The 17663-nt window shown below is 39.9% G+C and overlaps 1 protein-coding gene and 1 non-coding gene across 2 annotated transcripts; one reads left to right on the top strand and one right to left on the bottom strand.

The window, feature by feature from the left end:
- Positions 1-2006: 2006 nt before the first annotated feature.
- On the top strand, positions 2007-17208 carry LOC145402627 (regulator of microtubule dynamics protein 1-like). The gene is made up of 10 exons (XM_080274620.1): positions 2007-2048; positions 2419-2578; positions 5473-5508; positions 8249-8266; positions 8297-8519; positions 9207-9402; positions 10156-10267; positions 10852-11066; positions 16176-16409; positions 17158-17208. Exons 1-10 carry the CDS (start codon positions 2007-2009, stop codon positions 17206-17208), a joined length of 1287 nt encoding a protein of 428 aa, XP_080130746.1.
- On the bottom strand, positions 9784-9902 carry LOC145402735 (5S ribosomal RNA). The gene has a single exon (XR_013897853.1). It is a non-coding gene; the product is annotated as a 5S ribosomal RNA (ribosomal RNA).
- Positions 17209-17663: the final 455 nt, after the last annotated feature.

Raw genomic sequence — 17663 nt, 5'->3', positions numbered from 1 at the left:
TTGTGGTATTATATCTAAATTGTAAGTTTATAGCAATCCCGATCTCAAGATAGTATGTGATGCGGGCGGTAGTGTTTACATTGATCATCTGATCGTGGTCCCGTTATACGTGTGAAGTATTTCCGCGACAGTATCCAACTAATGATAACATATATTGAGTTTAGCATTAGATTCATGTTCATATAGTTCACTGCCACGAGGAGGGTGCCGTGGGAGGTAAAGACAACTTTCCAGTAAGGTAAATATGAATAAGAAACATTGAGGTTTATTAAGTTCTCAGCGACTTTCTATTTTAGCTTTCTCTTAAAGCTTTCGTCCGATGTAAAATGCTTCCAGTAGAAAGTGCCGGTACAATGTGTTTTTCCCAGAGTTGTTGAAGTTATGACAGTATGCATATATTAATGATTTCCTACAAAAGAGAACAGACGCAGTAGATTGGCAACAAATACAGGCAAAATGTTTCAGAATGATTTTTCGTACTATGACAGTATATTAAAGTAGTTTCTTTTTACTGAGACTTTGTATTTTATTAATTTTTGAAATTTGTTATGATTTATAAGTCATACTAAGTAAGATTCAGAACGTTAGCCTTGGGAGATAAAGATGCCCACCCTATCAGCTCTCAGACTTATCTGAGTGCAGTTCATAGTTAAATACTGGTGTACAGTGTTTTGTTATTACATATTAACATACTGACAAGGAGCCTACATATGGTGGTGCTGTGGATTGTGGGGTGGAGCAGCTGCAGCGTCGTCCCAGTGTCAGATGTACAAAGTTCCCTCATGCAGAAGGTTCTCCCTCACCCTTGTGTGTATGTATGAGACTGCATATGTGCTGTTGCTGTCACCAGCTTATTTGTGAGTACAGTAAATTTCCCTCAACAGGAAACCTAATGATCCAGCCCAACCTAATCTAGCTTATCTTAACTGGGGGTCAAACCCCCCTGATTTTAACCACCACCAAACTTTTTGCCTGGGGGAACTTAATGCCTATGACACTGGGAGCCAGACCTCATATTTCCTTGCACCTCATCATGGGAAGAACCCTGGTGACTCACTGTCTACCACAGGGGGCCACCTGATCCCTGTAGTGTATGCACTGTACTCTACCTTTAGGATGGCTGCACAGAAGAAGTTACTTCCCTGTGGTCAGTGGGTGTGTTCAGCCAGACAGACCGGATTTAGCAAGGGCAACAATAACTTTATTGATGAGTACAGTAGTTGTTAGCCATCATTTAACATTACAAGAAATTTACAAAAATAGTTGAATGGTAGTGCACTGTGCATAAAATATTCAGTACTTAATGGGGACAAAGATGAGATGAAGAGGTAGTAGAACCTATATTTATAAAGCCTATACTGGTACCATACCTGTCATTTGCTGGATGCAGTCCCAAAGTTCACTCACGGTGGCTGAAACAAAGATGCATTGTAACATTTAATGTGCATCATTGCTCTCTCCCATCACATTATACTTATAGCAGTCCTCATTGTTGTTGTTGTTGCCCCAGGCCAATCTGAGATTTGATCCCACTGGATTGCAGGCTTAAATTGCCTTCCTCATACAGTCCACCATCCTGCTTTTAGGTGACATGGAAGTACCACAGTTGATGGATGTTTGTACAGTATAGCCTGGCAGTTTGAAGTCAGTGTTATGCTACAAAATACAGTATATACCATTCCGAATGGTAGCTCATGTAACTTGAAAGAGACATTAATCAGCTTTGTAGGTAACAGTGGAACTTTAATATGCAGTTTTCCTGTAATTTGCCATGAATATACAGTAGCTAATAGCAAAAATTGTTGTTATAAAGGTGATTTTGAACATGTAGGATCCTGAGGCTACTCTATGGTACCTTAGCTCAGAGTGATTACCGGATATGTGTTGATCACAATACCTCTTTAGATTTTGAGTTTATTGATTGGTTGCCTGTTTTTGCAGGTAGCACATGCCTGACGTGGACACTGTTGTATCATCTAGTTCGGAAGGCAGCAGTTATAGTCAAAATGAGTGGGGACAAAAACTTCACAGTCAACATCAATGCTCGGGTGAGTCTGGCTGGCTACAGCAAAGTCACTGTTTGTTTGTATTGTTTGACTTTATACCATATCTTTTGGAGTTACTTCATGTAGCTACAGTAGCTACTGTATTTGTATTGTATGATTTCTCCATCCAGCCTTTACTGCACTTTCTTATTCTGTATTTCCAATTAATGTATTCAGTATACAAGCATCTGTATTTATGTGTATATAAGAAGAGTCCGTTCAGCCTTATTTACAGAAGTAGCAGTAAATGAATGTATCTGTATGCCAAAATATTAACCTTTCCCTGTCTGTCATACTATCTGTCTGTCAAACTTATACTTCTACATCATGCATTTTGTGTACCATTTTCTATCAATAAATCATCTCTCACCAGGTGGCAGTGGGTGCAGCCCTAGGTGTGGGCTTGGTAGCTGGAGCAGGAACTGCCTACCTGATCTCCCGCCTCAGTGAACACACCCGCCTCACTCACCAGATTTCCAGCCTTCATGCCACAATCATGGAGGTCAAGAGAGACATTGCACTCCTTGAAACTGGTATGGAGGGCACCCGGGGGGGAAAATGGAGGAATTATAAGTTCAGATGCTGTAGATGCATGAAAGTATAAATGAAATATAGAAAGTCTGAAATGGAGGAATTATAAGTTCAGATACTGCAGATGCATGAAATTATAAATGAAATATAGGAAGTCTTTGTCACAAATTGTCATCATTATGGTTCTCTTTTGCAGTAAAGCCACAGCATACTACAAAAAAAATTGTGTTTTGAAGTTTGCTTATGGTCTGTAAAGCTGATCTATTATTTCCCTCAATTTACAGTAGCTACAGTACCATCTGTATACAAATAGTTGTTATTCTTTAACACATCCCTGGCTTGTAATGATGACTGACTGTATAGGTGGAAGTGTTAAAATAGGTTGTTGTTGTATTTCCTTAACCCTAGTCTGTCTGGCCAAACAAACTGGTTGACCACCGTTGAGCAACTGCTTACTTGGAGCATCCTACAGGCACAATACAGTTCATACACCATGTAGCAAACTTGTATGCCATTGTGGTAGACAGCACCTCACCAGGGTTGGACCAGAGTCCATCCCCACAGTAAGGTATAGAGAAGTATGAGAAGGGTTAACTTGTGGGTGGACACCACAACTGCTTCACTCCACCTAGGATGCATAACACCACCACATATAGGCCCCTTTTCTGCACCTATTGAAATAGATAGTGTACAGAAACAGTAGGCAGGATATGAATGGCTACCATTGCCCATGGGAGGCACTGCTATGAGAGTGAAATGTGGCTGCAACTTTGGTAACTAGCCACATAATCATCACCTAGGCTGGAAACTCTCAGCCATAAACACAGTCACTCGTTGATTGTTCTGCTGAGTGACTGAGCATAGAGTCAAGAGTCCAAGATGAGACTGTCACACTGCAACAAATCTTATTACACATCTCAGCTTCCAGCAACTGTTGGGAAATAATTAGCTGGTGTTGGCATTTGGTTTAGCTTCCAGTCCATAGAAAACATCAGCTGTACCTTGACCAACCCCAATACAAGGATTCCTCGAGAGGAAACATGGCATGTTTTTAGATTAGAAACTGGCAGATTAACTGTGTAGATAGCAATGGGAATTTTATAGGCAGTTTTCTGTAATTTACTGTTAAAATAAATTACAATATAAAGTCAGCTAGCTTCGAGTGGATCTCCCATCCCATCTGAAGATGGGAACTGAGTTATGAATATGAATATGTACTGTACTTTATGTTGTAAATCATAGGGTTAGATGGTGTTCATCATTGTCATCATCATCATAGCCCCAATTTCCACCTAAAAGGATGAGGTGACGTTGGATTTAGAAACAGGGAAGGAGAAAGCAAGAGTGGGAGGACCATTGACAGCATGCCCAATGAAATGGGCTGCACAGTCATTCATACGTCATTCAGCCCATCAGAATCCTGGCTTCACCTCAGATATCTCACATATAGATAAGCCCTACAATCTGAATGTAAAAATATCATGGTTGACTCGTACATCTGCCATAAGTCTTTCTCTGCTACTTTCTTTACGTACTTATATGTTGGCAATTTGATGTCTCACAAAACTTTTGCTGAGATAGTGTTGATTATTGCAAATAAGGTGCTAAAGTTAGAATGTGACTGTATATAATTAGGATGAAAACAAGTCTCTGATATATTTATAATCATGCAGTACTCAGCTGTGAAGCAACTTTAAGATTCAACCAGCATCATCAAGTTGACTCAGAATGTGAAGGTGGGCCGATATGCCTCTCACAGCATGTACCTGTTTAGCCAGGACCAACTCGCCCCACTAATAGCTTGTCAGAATCGCAGTATCCTCACTTAGCAATATAAAGAATGTGGATGATGTGTGATATTTGTGTGCTCTAGTCATTTTCCCACTTACCCCAGATTAGTTATGGTAAACTTTTTAAAGCTAAGGATGCATCTTCCTAAACACAAACTAACAGTCAGTATTAGTATTACTAGGCTGATAGAAGATAGAGAATATGGGCATTGTGATTAGTCTGTAACTGGCATGCACAAGTTACAAACTGTTTTTACAGTATTGTAATTTTTGGGGTGGATTGGTAAGTGAACTTCACAAGTAAACTATCAGATGTAATGAAAACTGTGTTGTAGATACTCCAACAGTTTTGTAGAAGCCAGTGTCTAACTGGAACAAATTGCAGTGTAGTATTTAACATAATTATCTGCCACTGGTTTCTGGATGAAGGTGCAGCACCAAAAGTTGTTGTTTACTCCCCCAGTCTAACTTATGAGTAGTAAGTTTTACTTAATACTTTAGATTCTTGATTTAGAAAGCTAAATCCTAAATATCATGAACATTATGATTAAGTCTTTTTGTAAATTAGGGATATGTTTTTAGACAAACCCCTGATCAGCCCAGTGTACTGAATACACTTCACTTTAATATCTGTTTGTTATGAAATTAGGAATATTTTCAGTATTGACAGTGTAGCCATGTCTTTGCATTAAGGATGTTAGTTATGACAGTGGTTCATTGAATTAAGGATATGCTTTATAAAAATTATGATATATAGTAGCTGATTAGAGAATGATGTTTGTTGTTGCATACTCATTGGTGGAGTTTAACCAGTTTAACATGGATTTGTCTTTTCTCCCTTACTGTGGCTAACTCCAAAGATGATCAGCTTACAAAAAATGTCCATGAGCTGAAGGGGTTACAGTCATAGTTTACCTCTTCATCATCAGGATTTTTCTCTTTTACTTTGGCTAATGTTAGATTATTATATTCAGCAGTATTGTTGGAGTTAGCTTCTTGGCTTTGCATGATAAGTTTATGAATAACTATAACACTGCAATGAAAATGGGTAATTTAGTCTTAGGTGTTTGTACCTTAGCACTGATATTCAAACTTTCTCTCTTTAGGTCTAACACAGAAGGATGAGGAATGGGAGGAGGAAGGTAAACATGTATTTACAATATTAGTTCAGCTGCTTGTATGTGTGTGTGTGTGTGTGTGTGTGTGTGTGAGTATGCATATGCGCTGTTTTCAAGGAATACTTCATGAACAGTAGGTGAAATGAAAATCTCTTCCATGTTTTTTCTTGTACAGCTTTTAATCCTTTTCACCATGACTGTAATATACATTTTATTCTTATGGCTACAATTTAGCTTACTAGAAGATGTCCTGTACTGTACTGGAGGGCACAGTAGAGCGTGTTTCTGTCCCCTTCACTCCCAGATGCCTCTCATAAGCTGAATAAATTGTCTGATGATGAGAATAGAATGAAAAATACAGTATATCATCATGGTAAAGAGATTAATGTCTTCAGCATGATGATGTTTATTCTTCCATTTTTACCTTGGCCAGCAAAATGGATAGTCGTGTTATATATTTTTAGGTTTTAAGACACTAGGAAATTCTGTCGAAGAATTGGTGCTTTTGAGAAACAAGATCAAGCTTCATCATCATTACATCATCATCATTATTTTTATCCATCCATCCATCACCCAATCCTGTGTTGCGCCATGAGGAGCATAGAGCCTAGGGCCAGGCAAGTTAGTTCTGACATTTAAGATGAGAGTGGCCAGCCTTACTCATCCCTGAGTGACATCACCATCCCTCGGATATAAACCTGCACTGGCTCAATCTGATTGGAGCGGTTATTTACTCACTAAACCACCAGGTGCCATAATTTGGTTATATGGTTACCACCTAGTGTTATAAATGGTTCCCTGGTGTACAGGAAACCATATGGCTTGTCACGCAGTGTAGAGTCACCTATAGGCCGAAGGAAGAGGAAAGAATGAAGGAAAGAAAGATAGAAGAGGAAGGAAGGAAGAAGGGAAAGGGCAGACACTCAAAGCTACACTACATCGAGTGAGTGGATGGTGAGTGCCCCCACCTGCCACATAAATATTTGTATTATTATTATTATATTATTATTATTTAGTGGTAGGTGGGGACGCTTACCATCCACTCACTCGATGTAGTGCTGCTCTAGGGTGTCTGCCCTTTCCTCTTTTCCATCCTTCTTTCCTTCTGTCCTCTTCTGTCCTTCTTTCCTTCATTCTTTCCTTGTCCTTCTGCCTACGAGTGACTTTACACTCCTTCTTCGGTCTTTCTTTCCTTCATTCTTTCCTTTTCCTTCTGCCTGTGGATGACTCTACACTGAGTGACAAGCCAATTGGTTTCCTGTACACCAGGAAACCATTTACTACTCTGGGTGCTAACCATATAACCAAATTTTGGCACCTGGTGGTTTAGTGGGTAATTATTGCGCTCCAGTCGGATTGAGCCGGTGAAGGTTTATATCCAAGGGGTGGTTGGGGTTGATTGCTTATGTAATGCCACTCAGGGATGAGTGAGGCTGGTCACTCTTATCTTAAATGTCAAGACCTAACTCCTACGCTCCTCGTGGGGCAATGTAGGATTGGATGATGGATGGATTTATTATTATTATTATTATTATTATTGTTGTTATTGTCATTACTGTATTATTCATTTTGTTATTATTATTAGTGGTATGTGGGGGCACTCACCATCCACTCATCCAATGTAGTGCTGCTCTCAGGTGTCTGCCCTTTCCTCTCCTCCATCCCTCTTTCCTTCCATCCTCTTCTGTCTTTCTTTCCATCGTTCTTTCCTCGTCTGTCTGCCTGTGGGTGACTTTGCACTCCTTTTTCTGTTTTTCTCTCCTTCATTCTTTCCTCTTCCTTATGCCTGTAGGTGACTCTACACTGAATGACAAGCCAAATGGTTTTGTTTACACCAGGAAACCATTTACTACGCTGAGTGTTAACCATGTAACCAAGTTTTGGCACCTGGTGGTTGAGTGGGTAATTAAGGTGCTTCTATTGGATTGAGCCGGTGTAAGTTTATATCCAAGGGGTGGTTGAGGTTTATTGCTCACGTAGGGCCACTCAGGGATGAGTGAGACTGGTCACTCTTATCTTAAATGTCAGGACAAACTTGCCTAGCCCTGGGCTCCTACGCTCCTCATGGGGCAACACAGGACTGGATGATGGATGGATGGATTATTATTATTATTATTATTATTATTATTATTATTATTACTCCTATTATTATTAGTTATTATTATTATTATTATTATTATTATTATTATTATTACTATTATTATTATTAGTGGGTTGGTGGAGGGTTAGTGCCCCTCTCCGTAAAACAAGTAACTCAAAGTCAAACGGCCACCCGTTACGGGATTATGGCGTCTGGCAATAGATAGATAGATAGATTATTAGTTATTATTGTTATTGTTATTATTATTATTATTATCATCGTTGTCATCCCTTTCTTTTTTTATTAGTATCAGTCATTTACCATAATGCATTCTAATACAACCAGTCTCAATATTAAATCCATTTTCATTATTATATGAATCCTAGAATATAGTTTTCTGTTTTCTGGGATTTAAGTTTAGTTGCTGGTACACGATCATCACATAAAATGATTTTCACTTAACTTGGTTGTTTTTGGAACACTGATTAGAGAGACTGTTAAAGATTGACTAGCGAGGAGCACTACTATTAGGCAACCAAGGCCAGTGCATGCAAGCATGTTGAAGTATTTATAAATGAAATGAAACAAAACTTCTACATTATTAAGTGAGGAATTACTTTATATCATCAGATTGAAGAAGTTAATTATTCATTTCTTTCTTGTCAGAGCTGGACCAGTTACAAGACCAAGATAGATCATTGAGTGCTCCTTTGTCCCACATATCATCCCGAGCCTCAACGCGGCCATCCTCCCGCTCTTCGTATTACCGCAAGAAGACAGTTAGTTTCTGCAGCACCACTTCTGGCTCCTACCACACAGCGCCGGGCTATGACACTGACGCCAGCTTAGTGACAGCCGCTGGATATGACACCGATGCAAGCCGCAACACTGACACAGATTACTACTCCCCGGATGAAGATGACGATGAGTTCTTTGACCTCACACCAGAAGACAGGTTAGTTTGTTGCAAGGGAGTGTTGTGTGTTGTGGCACTACAGGTACACTATATTAGTTGGCTTTCTTTGTCTCCACCCTTCCTCTCTCTCTAGCTCACTTTATTTCCACCCTTCCTCCATTTATAGTATTACAGTATATTAAAGTCCTTATTATGTATGTTTTTATTTTCTTGTTTTATTGTGCTATTGAGTCCATAGTGAGTTACAAAGAAATTGCCTGTCAAATACTCATTGCTAGTTGTATCCAAGTGGTGATATTTTGGTAACATATCATTAACATAATTTTGGTAGCTAGCGTATGAGTGACTACCATTGACCTCGTGAGGGTATTGTGGCGACAAACTTGGTAACTAGCCATACGATCATCACTTTGAAATAGGAAACATTGTCACAAGTACACAAAGCCAGAGTCTAAGTTGAAACTCTGATATTATTACATACCGTAACTTATTATCCATAACATATATATATTTTTCCAGCAATTTCCAGCACCTGTTGGGAGGTAATTAGCTGGATTTGGCACTTGGTTTAGCTTCCAGTTCATAGAAAACTTCAGGTGTACCATGGTCAGTCTCAGTATGGAGCTTCCTGAAGAGGAAGATTGGCATCATTTTTATGTATGTGTATATTATCAGCATATAACAGAGGCTAACCTGGTTCTGTATTACATTGCCCCATCACCCTAGTGAGACAATAACATCAATGGGAGTGAACCTCATTGATGACGATGCTGGGAGTGAGGCCGATACGTCATCAGCATTGGTGGTGGGGGTGGAAGAGGATCACCTGACCCACCTCCTGCAGCAAGTGGACCAGCTCAGTGATGGATCCCCCCATGACCAGACCCAGGCCTTCCACCTCCTCCGCAGTGAGGCACACCAGGTATGGCACAATGCACTCAGATATTACTTCTTTGTTTTTCTTTCCTTAGTCATCTAATATGTCCACTTTTTTTTTATGCATGCAAGTAGGAACCAAAGGCACCCTGCCCAGTAAGTATCATTATTTTATCCTGTATTTTGCTTTATCTTTGTTATTTATTTATTTATTGAGTTATTTGTTTATTTTTTACAAGCATAGTTGTGGACAGTAATATTGCCATACTTATTATTTTAAGTAGTATGAAACTACAACATGCATCATTCATTCATTGCCAGACGCCATGTATCCCAAACGGGGTGGCCAAGGACTTAGAGTTAATTGTTTTACAGGGAGGGGCACTAATCCTCCACCAACCCCACTTGACACGTAGGGAGAACGTTATGCCAACAGCATCTGGTGTTCCCAGGCGGTCACCCATCCAAGTACTAACCAGACCCAACGTTGCTTAACTTCGCTGATCGGACGGGAAGCGGTGTACTCAACGTAGCATGGCCGTTGGCATAATACTCCAAAAAATTTTTAGGGTTCCCAAGATCGTATCAATGGCTTTTGAAAGTCATTGCTCATTGTTTCATTATTTTTCATTGTGAAGCGTATCAATATGTATGTCTGCATATACCTACACTTTCGACACCTGCATTGTTTATAATTGCACTGTTGATGCCAACATTCTTTCTTCCTAGTGTACTCTGTTTATATGTAATCATTTTATACCTACACTATTTATACTTACGCTGCGTTTATATATTGCAGTATACAGACAATGCTGAATTCCAGTGGAGATTAGCTAAGGCGACAAGAAATATGGCGACAGCGGCAGAAAAATCTGGTAATTTAAAGGAAAAGGAAGCTCTGGTCTTTGAAGGTAATTAACCAGGATTGAAGCCAAGGTTACATATTCATTTTGGTAGAGATGTAACTGTAATGATGATAATAATAGAGATTATGATGATGATGATGATAGTGATGATGGCTTATATCAGCCATTCTTTTCATATCTTACTTCCTGCTAATAATATTATCAACTCATTATAATGTAGCAGCTTCCTACATATAAGTATTTTACATTTATTTTCCTTTTTTTTTAACACTATTTTCATTGATCAGTACAGTATTATACATTTCCAGTGTCTTATTCTAGGAGTATCTTCTCTACTTCAGTACCAACAAAGAATATAATTTACAAACAATCCACTATGGCCTCCCTTACCCCTTATCTGTTTAACTCTTAGTCCTTCAGATATGCAGCTGATCATGTCTAGAGCTGTCTTTTCCAGTGTATGTCCCTTTGCCTGTGCCCTATAGCCTTTTAGATGCAATGTGACCATGCTTCTTGAAGTGAACAGGTCTTGATTTTGTCTCCCTTTTATTTAACTTCTCCTGGAACAGACAGCCATTTACAGGCCTTCATCCTTTAGATATTTCTGTTTCCATTTAAAAAATCCTCAGCCTTCAGTTATGCGGAGAGAGCGCTGGAACTTGCACCTGGAAATGCAGATGTACACAAGTGGTATGGTATCCTGTGTGGGATGAGGGGTGAGTACCTGGGACTGGGTGAGCGAGTGAGGAGCGGCAACGTGTTCAAGGAGCACATAGACCGGGCCCTCGTTCTTAGACCCCAGGATGCCACATTGCACCACCTCCTTGGACGATTCTGCTTGGAGGTGGGGTAATCTGTGAGTTGTTAAATTACTTTAGTGGGAATTATTGGAGTTACAGTAACCCTGATACTGAGTTTCCAGTGTTGATGTTCATTTTTGCTCTGATGGCCATAAATAAACTGCAGTAAGCTGCTTGCTTGAGTTCCATAAAAACAAAAACAAACTCTTTGTAAATATTTTGATTTTTTAAGTTCCAACTATCTTTAAAAACATTGCAACATCCCTGTTGCTACAAAAAAAAAAAAAAAATGAGTGGAGGAAAGGAAAGAAGAGAACAGAAATGGATTACATGAAGGAGAAAAAGGATCAGAGAAGGAAAAAGTAGGCATTAAGGGGAAGAAATCCCCAAATGAATAATTGAATGAATGTACATATGAAGCAGATTTGCCATTTACCCCAGTAAACAGTAGCTATTAGTTGCATGAAAAAAAGTTGAGAGATATTTTGGAACACATATTGGGTGCAGAAGGTGAGAAGTGTTTACATTAGGGGTGGGGTTGCAAGAAGCAGACCAAAAAAGACGAGGTCATAGAGTGTGACCTCAGGGATAAGGGACTGAATAGGGAGGTTGCCAGAGATCGAGCAGCATGGAGAGCCACCATTAGGTGACCAAGGCTGATGCATGCAAGCATGGTGGAGCCTTTATAAAGAAATGAACAGATTCACCTGATATAAAATGAGGACTCCCTTTAACTGTTAGGGCCGGTTCACACAAGCAAAATCGTGGTCTTTTTTTGCTAGAATTTGCGTCCCAGTAGAAATTCTGGCCGCTTTTTTTGCCGGTTTGGAGAGACCGTCATGTCGGTCTTGTTTTGCCAGAATCAGGAGAAAGAAGCCGGGCCGATTTAAATGGAAACACCGAACAAGGCAAAACTCTGGGAATGAAGACTACTACGACATATGGTGTGTTAACACTACTTCTACTACTACTCTCATGTTAATGTTCATTCCAGTTTGGGTGTATCTAGTATGAGCATGAGTATAAAAGTATGATTATTTAAGTATGAGTTAAAGGTATACACAAGGAATCTTATACATGATTTTATTCTTAAGAAAATTTATGCATACGGCCCCTGAAGCCACTGGAAAGCTGTGTGACAGGCCTATTCACACGATCTAAATTGAGGGTTCATCTTCGTTTCGTTTCGTTTCGTTTCGTTTTTAAAGGCCTCAACGTGCTTGCATGCGTCGGCCATGGTCACCTAATGGCAGCTCTCCATTCTGCACAATCCACTGCAGCCTCCCTGTTCAGTCCCTTAACCCTGAGGTCACACTTAATGACCTCGTCCCATGTCTTTCTCGGTTTGCCCCTCATAACCTCACCCCCAATATTAACACTTCTCATATTCCTCACCCAATTATCATCCCCCATCTTCTCCACATGTCCAAACCATCTCAATATACCTCTCCTCATCACAACACCAATACACTCCAGTCCCATCCTACCTCTCAACTCTTCCATCGTAAACCCAGCCCCCCCAGACCTTGCGCGCAGGGACACATTACACATCCACCTAATCATTGTCATTTCTGTACATCTGAGCCAGTGTATATCCTCCTCCTTGACTGGCCATGTCTCACTACCATACAGCATTATGCTCCTTGAAGTAAGAAAAGTGCAAGAGCAAGAACTGCGCACCTAGTACGAGTACGGTGGTCCATCTTTGTTTGTAAACACTGTTGCCGCGTTCCTGCCTCTGCAGGCCTCGTGTGTGTGAACACCTTTCCAGGAGAAATGCTGAAATTGGCATTTTTTTCCTGGAAATCGGTGAAAAAATACAGCTGCGATATAGCTTGTCTGAACCGGCCTTTAAGGAAGATTGGATATATTGTCATAACGTTGACTTTGGTGCTGGGTATATACAGTAGAAGTCCAAATTTTCAGCATCTATGGGACCAGGCAAGTGCCGAAATATCAAAATTGCCGAATTATCGAAAACCCTACCCACTCACTACCTTATATGTTTCGGTGAACACTATCATCATTACTCACATCATTACATATGTGTTTGGAGAGAGTACTGTATACTGTTTGATACTGTACAATACTGTAATGAATACAGTACTATACATGAATATGAAAAATAAAGAAATTAGTGAACATACTGTATATAAATGTAATGGTACAGTAGGCCTACAAGTTCACATGCACTTACCTAAACTTATAGTAGGTTCCTTATTCACATATGTACAATAGAAGGGGTTGATTGGAGTCTGCTACTGCTGGAAGAAGTCCCCAGCAGTAGAGGGTCCTTCAACAGGCTCTAAGGACTCTTCTCCCTGTTGCTGCGGCAGTAGAGCTTGAGGTTCAGAGACTGCTGTTGGTGATGGAGAGGAGGGAGCAGAGGAGCTTACGTTAAACTCATCCATAATCTGTTTCCTACTCATGCCAGCCTCTAATTTTTTCAACAGCTCAATTTTCCGAGCAATAGTCAACATCTTATGTGTACGTTTCTTGCTAACACCAGTTAACTTTCCACACGTGGAGGCCATTTTCAAAGTACGCAGAAGATGTTTATACTGTTCACAACACACGGCTGGTCCACTCAGGTGTTACAAAGCTCCTGTCTGATGTTACGGTGCTTACAGCACATTCGAATAGTAATTTCAGAGGTATTTCGGTACGAAGTTCACAAAGCACACAGAAGAATCAAGAGAAGTCGGCAGCAGCACGGCAACAACTTGGAAGAATGGCGGAAGAATGGCGAAACAGATTCTCTTTCCCATGCTAGACTCACTACATGTTTGTCCTCTCTTTATGCTATAGGAGAAAGAGCTAGCCTCTGAGCTTCATGGCAGTGGTAGACTCGTTCCATCACTTTCACTATCTCACTCACTAAGGCGGGTAAAGGCGGGTAGCTAGCTGGCGAGCCTCATGGAGAATTTCAAGACTGACGAAAAAAATCGGAGAATCTGCCGAACGATCGGAGATTTTCGTAAATGGGACTATTTCTCAAAACTGCCGAAATGTCAGATTTGCCGGGGATTTGGATGCCGAAATATTGGACTTTTACTCTATGTTATGTTGCTGATGAACTAAAACGTTTTCTTCTTTTAAAGTTGCCTGTGATTCATTATAAAGTTGTTCTGTTATCAGGAATGGGTGTTTTTTTATGCATACAGTATAACCCATCAGTCATGACCCATAATGATACACTACACTACTACAAACACTAAGATAACTGAGTATATTCCACCCAGCTGGTCTCACGGTCACTGATAACGTCTTTATTACTCTGATGCTCTCTTAGACTGAGTAAAATTGTCCGGTAGCAGCAAGGATAGATTTGAACAGTATCGTAAGTTTGAGAGGTTACGGTATGGTACTTACTGTAAAAGATAAAGACATTCAACATATAACAAGGACCTACTGTATTGTATTCCGCTCAACAGGTCTTTGAGTTAACATGGAAGCAGTAGTGAATTCAAATACAGTAAGACCTCACTATAATGGACTAATTGGGGCCCAAACCATTCCGATAAAAGCGACATCCGGACTTCACCCTGCTATCCCGGACTTTTTCCAATTTATCATAGTCCGAATGGCACCAACGATTTTAAATTGTTTTCACTATCATTACAGTTCTGTACTGTATTATACCTTCATTACAATAATAAAATGGTATAATATATAAAATAATACTGTACTGTACACTGGTGAACAAGTCTTTTATTTACCTTATTGTGGTGAAGATAGCTGAAATGGTCAGGAAGTCCGGACTGCTTCTGGCTTTTTCGAACTTTTTCCGATATACAGGTTTCTCTCGCTTCACGATAGGTATGCATTCCTAGAAAGGCAATTGTATACCGAAATATCGTACAACGAGCTTTAGGTTTAATGGGAAAAACAGGGATGTGTTCCTGGACTCATATATAAGAAACCCAACATCCATACAAGTGATCTAATATGCAATAATAATGATGCTTTATGTGCTGTAGTGCATCTGGATCGCATATGAATGTACATTTGCAGATATAAAGACGTGAAATATCATAAACAACAACATGAAATACGGTACAGTGTGAAGAACAGGAAAAATAGTAATATCCTGGGCACTGACGAACACAGATGCACGGAGTTTGTAAGCTGAACGAGTGCGCAGGTGAGACTGGGCAGTGATGCAGTTTTGGGACAATTCGCCATCAAGTCAATTCACTGTCACAAAAATAATAAAATAATTTGCCGTCATTAAGGAAGACAGCTCTGGGTGACGCTAGAATAAAATTAAAAGGCGACTACATTGAGGAAGAAACAAGTTAATTATTGACTAAAGATGCAGCTAATAAATAATATCCAAAGCCTATGCTATTGAACATAGACTTTGATGGATCCCCCTGATATATAGTTATTAAAGTATTGATTAATTAATGATAAGTATATTTATAGAATGACGGGGAATCGTCCATGTTTTGAAGGCGAAGTTCCTGATGCTGAATTGACTTGACGGCGAATTGTCTCAGAACCAGTGATGCTTGGTTGGCAGAAGCACGGGAAACTGTGTGCGCAGGGTGGGTGTGCCATGCAACTCTCAGGTGATCTGTCTGTGAGCAGGGGATTTCTCCACATCGCCCTTCATAAATGCGGGGGAGCTCAGTCGTAAAATGAACGATTGGTACTAAAAAAGAACAATCGTAATGCTGAATATCGTAAAACGAAACATCGTACAACGAGGGAGACCTGTATAGGAATTTAGTCCGGTAGCTCCACGAGTCCGATAAAAGCAAATTCCAGTCTATTGAAGTCTGTTGCATCAAGGTTTTACTGTATATGTCTTAGGACTTAGGGGATTAATTGCAAAGAAAGAACGTGCAACAAAAAAAACAAAAATGAAGCTTTACTGTATTCCACCCAAAACATTGTATGATTTTCAGATAAGATATACAGAAAGACAGTATACAGTGCGTACTGTAGTTAATGTATTCCTCCAGACAGGTTCCATAGTTAATTTGATATATTGATAGGGTATAAAAAATAAACAGCATACACAGAGGATATACAAGGAGACAGCATACAATGAGTATTTAAAGTACTCCACCCACTAGGTCTCATGGTTAACATACAGTATTTCCAAAAAAAGAACATACAAAATAGGATTGTATAACTTCCAACAGGTGTCACAATTAACCTGGTGGGAAAGGAGGGCAGCAGCAGCACTGTTTGGGGAGGTACCCATGTCGTCATTTGAGGAGGCCACACGTCACTTTGAGGCAGCCGAAGAATTGGGACCAGCCGGATGGAAGGAGAACCGACTCTTCTTGGCCAAGTGTCATGTCCAGATAGGAAACATGGATATGGCCGTTGCGTGGTTGGAGCGTGCGAAAGATGCACCAATCATCACCACAGATGTGAGTTATGGCTTGGCCGCATTCATCCCCTTCAGTCCTGTGATGTTTATTCAGTTCTTGTTTCATGTAAAAGTCACACTATTATTAAGTTCATAAATTTGCTCCTGTTTTTCACTTTCAGTTCTTGATGCACTATGAAGTTTAATTCAGATGTTATTTATTTATTTATTTTTTTTTAGCATTTGTTACTCCCTCATCTGTCTTTCTTTCCTTAATTTTTTCCACTTCCTTCTGCTTGTGGGTGACTCTACACTGAATGACAAGTCAAATGCTTTCCTGTACACCAGGAAACCATTTATTATGCTGGGTGGTAACCATAGAACCAAATTATAGCACCTGGTGGCTTAGTGGGCAATTAAGGCACTCCAGTCGGATAGAGCCGGTGCAGGTTTATATCCAAGAGATGGTTGGGATTTATTGCTCACATAATGCCACTCAGGGATGAGTGAGGCTGGTCACTCTCATATTAAATGCCTGGACCAACTTGCCTAACCTCTGGCTCCTACGCTTCTCATGGGCCAACCTAGGATTGGATGATGGATTGATGGATTTAACTCATCTGTCAGTTTTGCAGTAGGCCTCATAATGTTGACTATTCCATATACAGTTACAGTAATGCAATTTTTTGAAGTTTTGTACAAGTAGTACTGAATTTTTCTATACCTTCATGTGGCCCTCTCATGATGTACTTGATTCTTGGAGATCTGTTAGCTTTAATTAAATTTTTTTCTTTTCTTTTTTTCCCCAGGATGAAATTGTTCATAGAGAAGTATTAGATCTACTCCAGAAATACTCCTGAGTACAGTCAATCAATAGTCAAGATTCCCACATACAAAGTCGTGTACCTTGATTTATTGTACGAGAGTGGACAACCATGTACTTACCTGCTAACCTTCGTCTGTCTGGATTTTCACTCGGTTCAGCAAAATTGTTTGTTGTTAGGTCTGCATGTAATACCTGAGTGTGTCTGTGGCAGCAAGAGGGATAAAGGTTGAATCCACACTCAGTGACTATATTAGAGTGATTTTAAAGAGTGATATGCCAAAGGGTTTATTCTAAAGGTTTGCATGGAAGTTGGTTTTGTACATTTCTTAAAAGGAAATGTGTTTTACTATACTGTATATGTGCCAGTCATTTAACCACTTCGTTCCAGTGACCTCTTATTTTCTTGCTACATTTAGAGGCTTTTATTAGGAGAGATTCTTCAAAACTGAGTATTAGATACAGCCATCTTTAACTCTTTTAGTACAAGAG

The sequence above is a fragment of the Coenobita brevimanus genome, chromosome 58 (assembly GCF_032717465.1).
Source record: "Coenobita brevimanus isolate Jiangsu-jjx chromosome 58, ASM3271746v2, whole genome shotgun sequence".
NCBI lineage: Eukaryota > Metazoa > Arthropoda > Malacostraca > Decapoda > Coenobitidae > Coenobita > Coenobita brevimanus.
Note: the sequence above shows the minus strand (reverse complement) of the source record. Positions and strands in the feature narration are given on the sequence as shown.

Coding starts and splice junctions, on each gene's coding strand:
- LOC145402627 (XM_080274620.1), top strand. CDS start 2,007: ATGAGTGGGGACAAAAACTTCACAGTCAACATCAATGCTCGG. Junction 9,403..10,155: donor TCCGCAGTGAGGCACACCAG/GTATGGCACAAT, acceptor TATATATTGCAG/TATACAGACAATGCTGAATT. Junction 16,410..17,157: donor CACCAATCATCACCACAGAT/GTGAGTTATGGC, acceptor TTTTTTCCCCAG/GATGAAATTGTTCATAGAGA.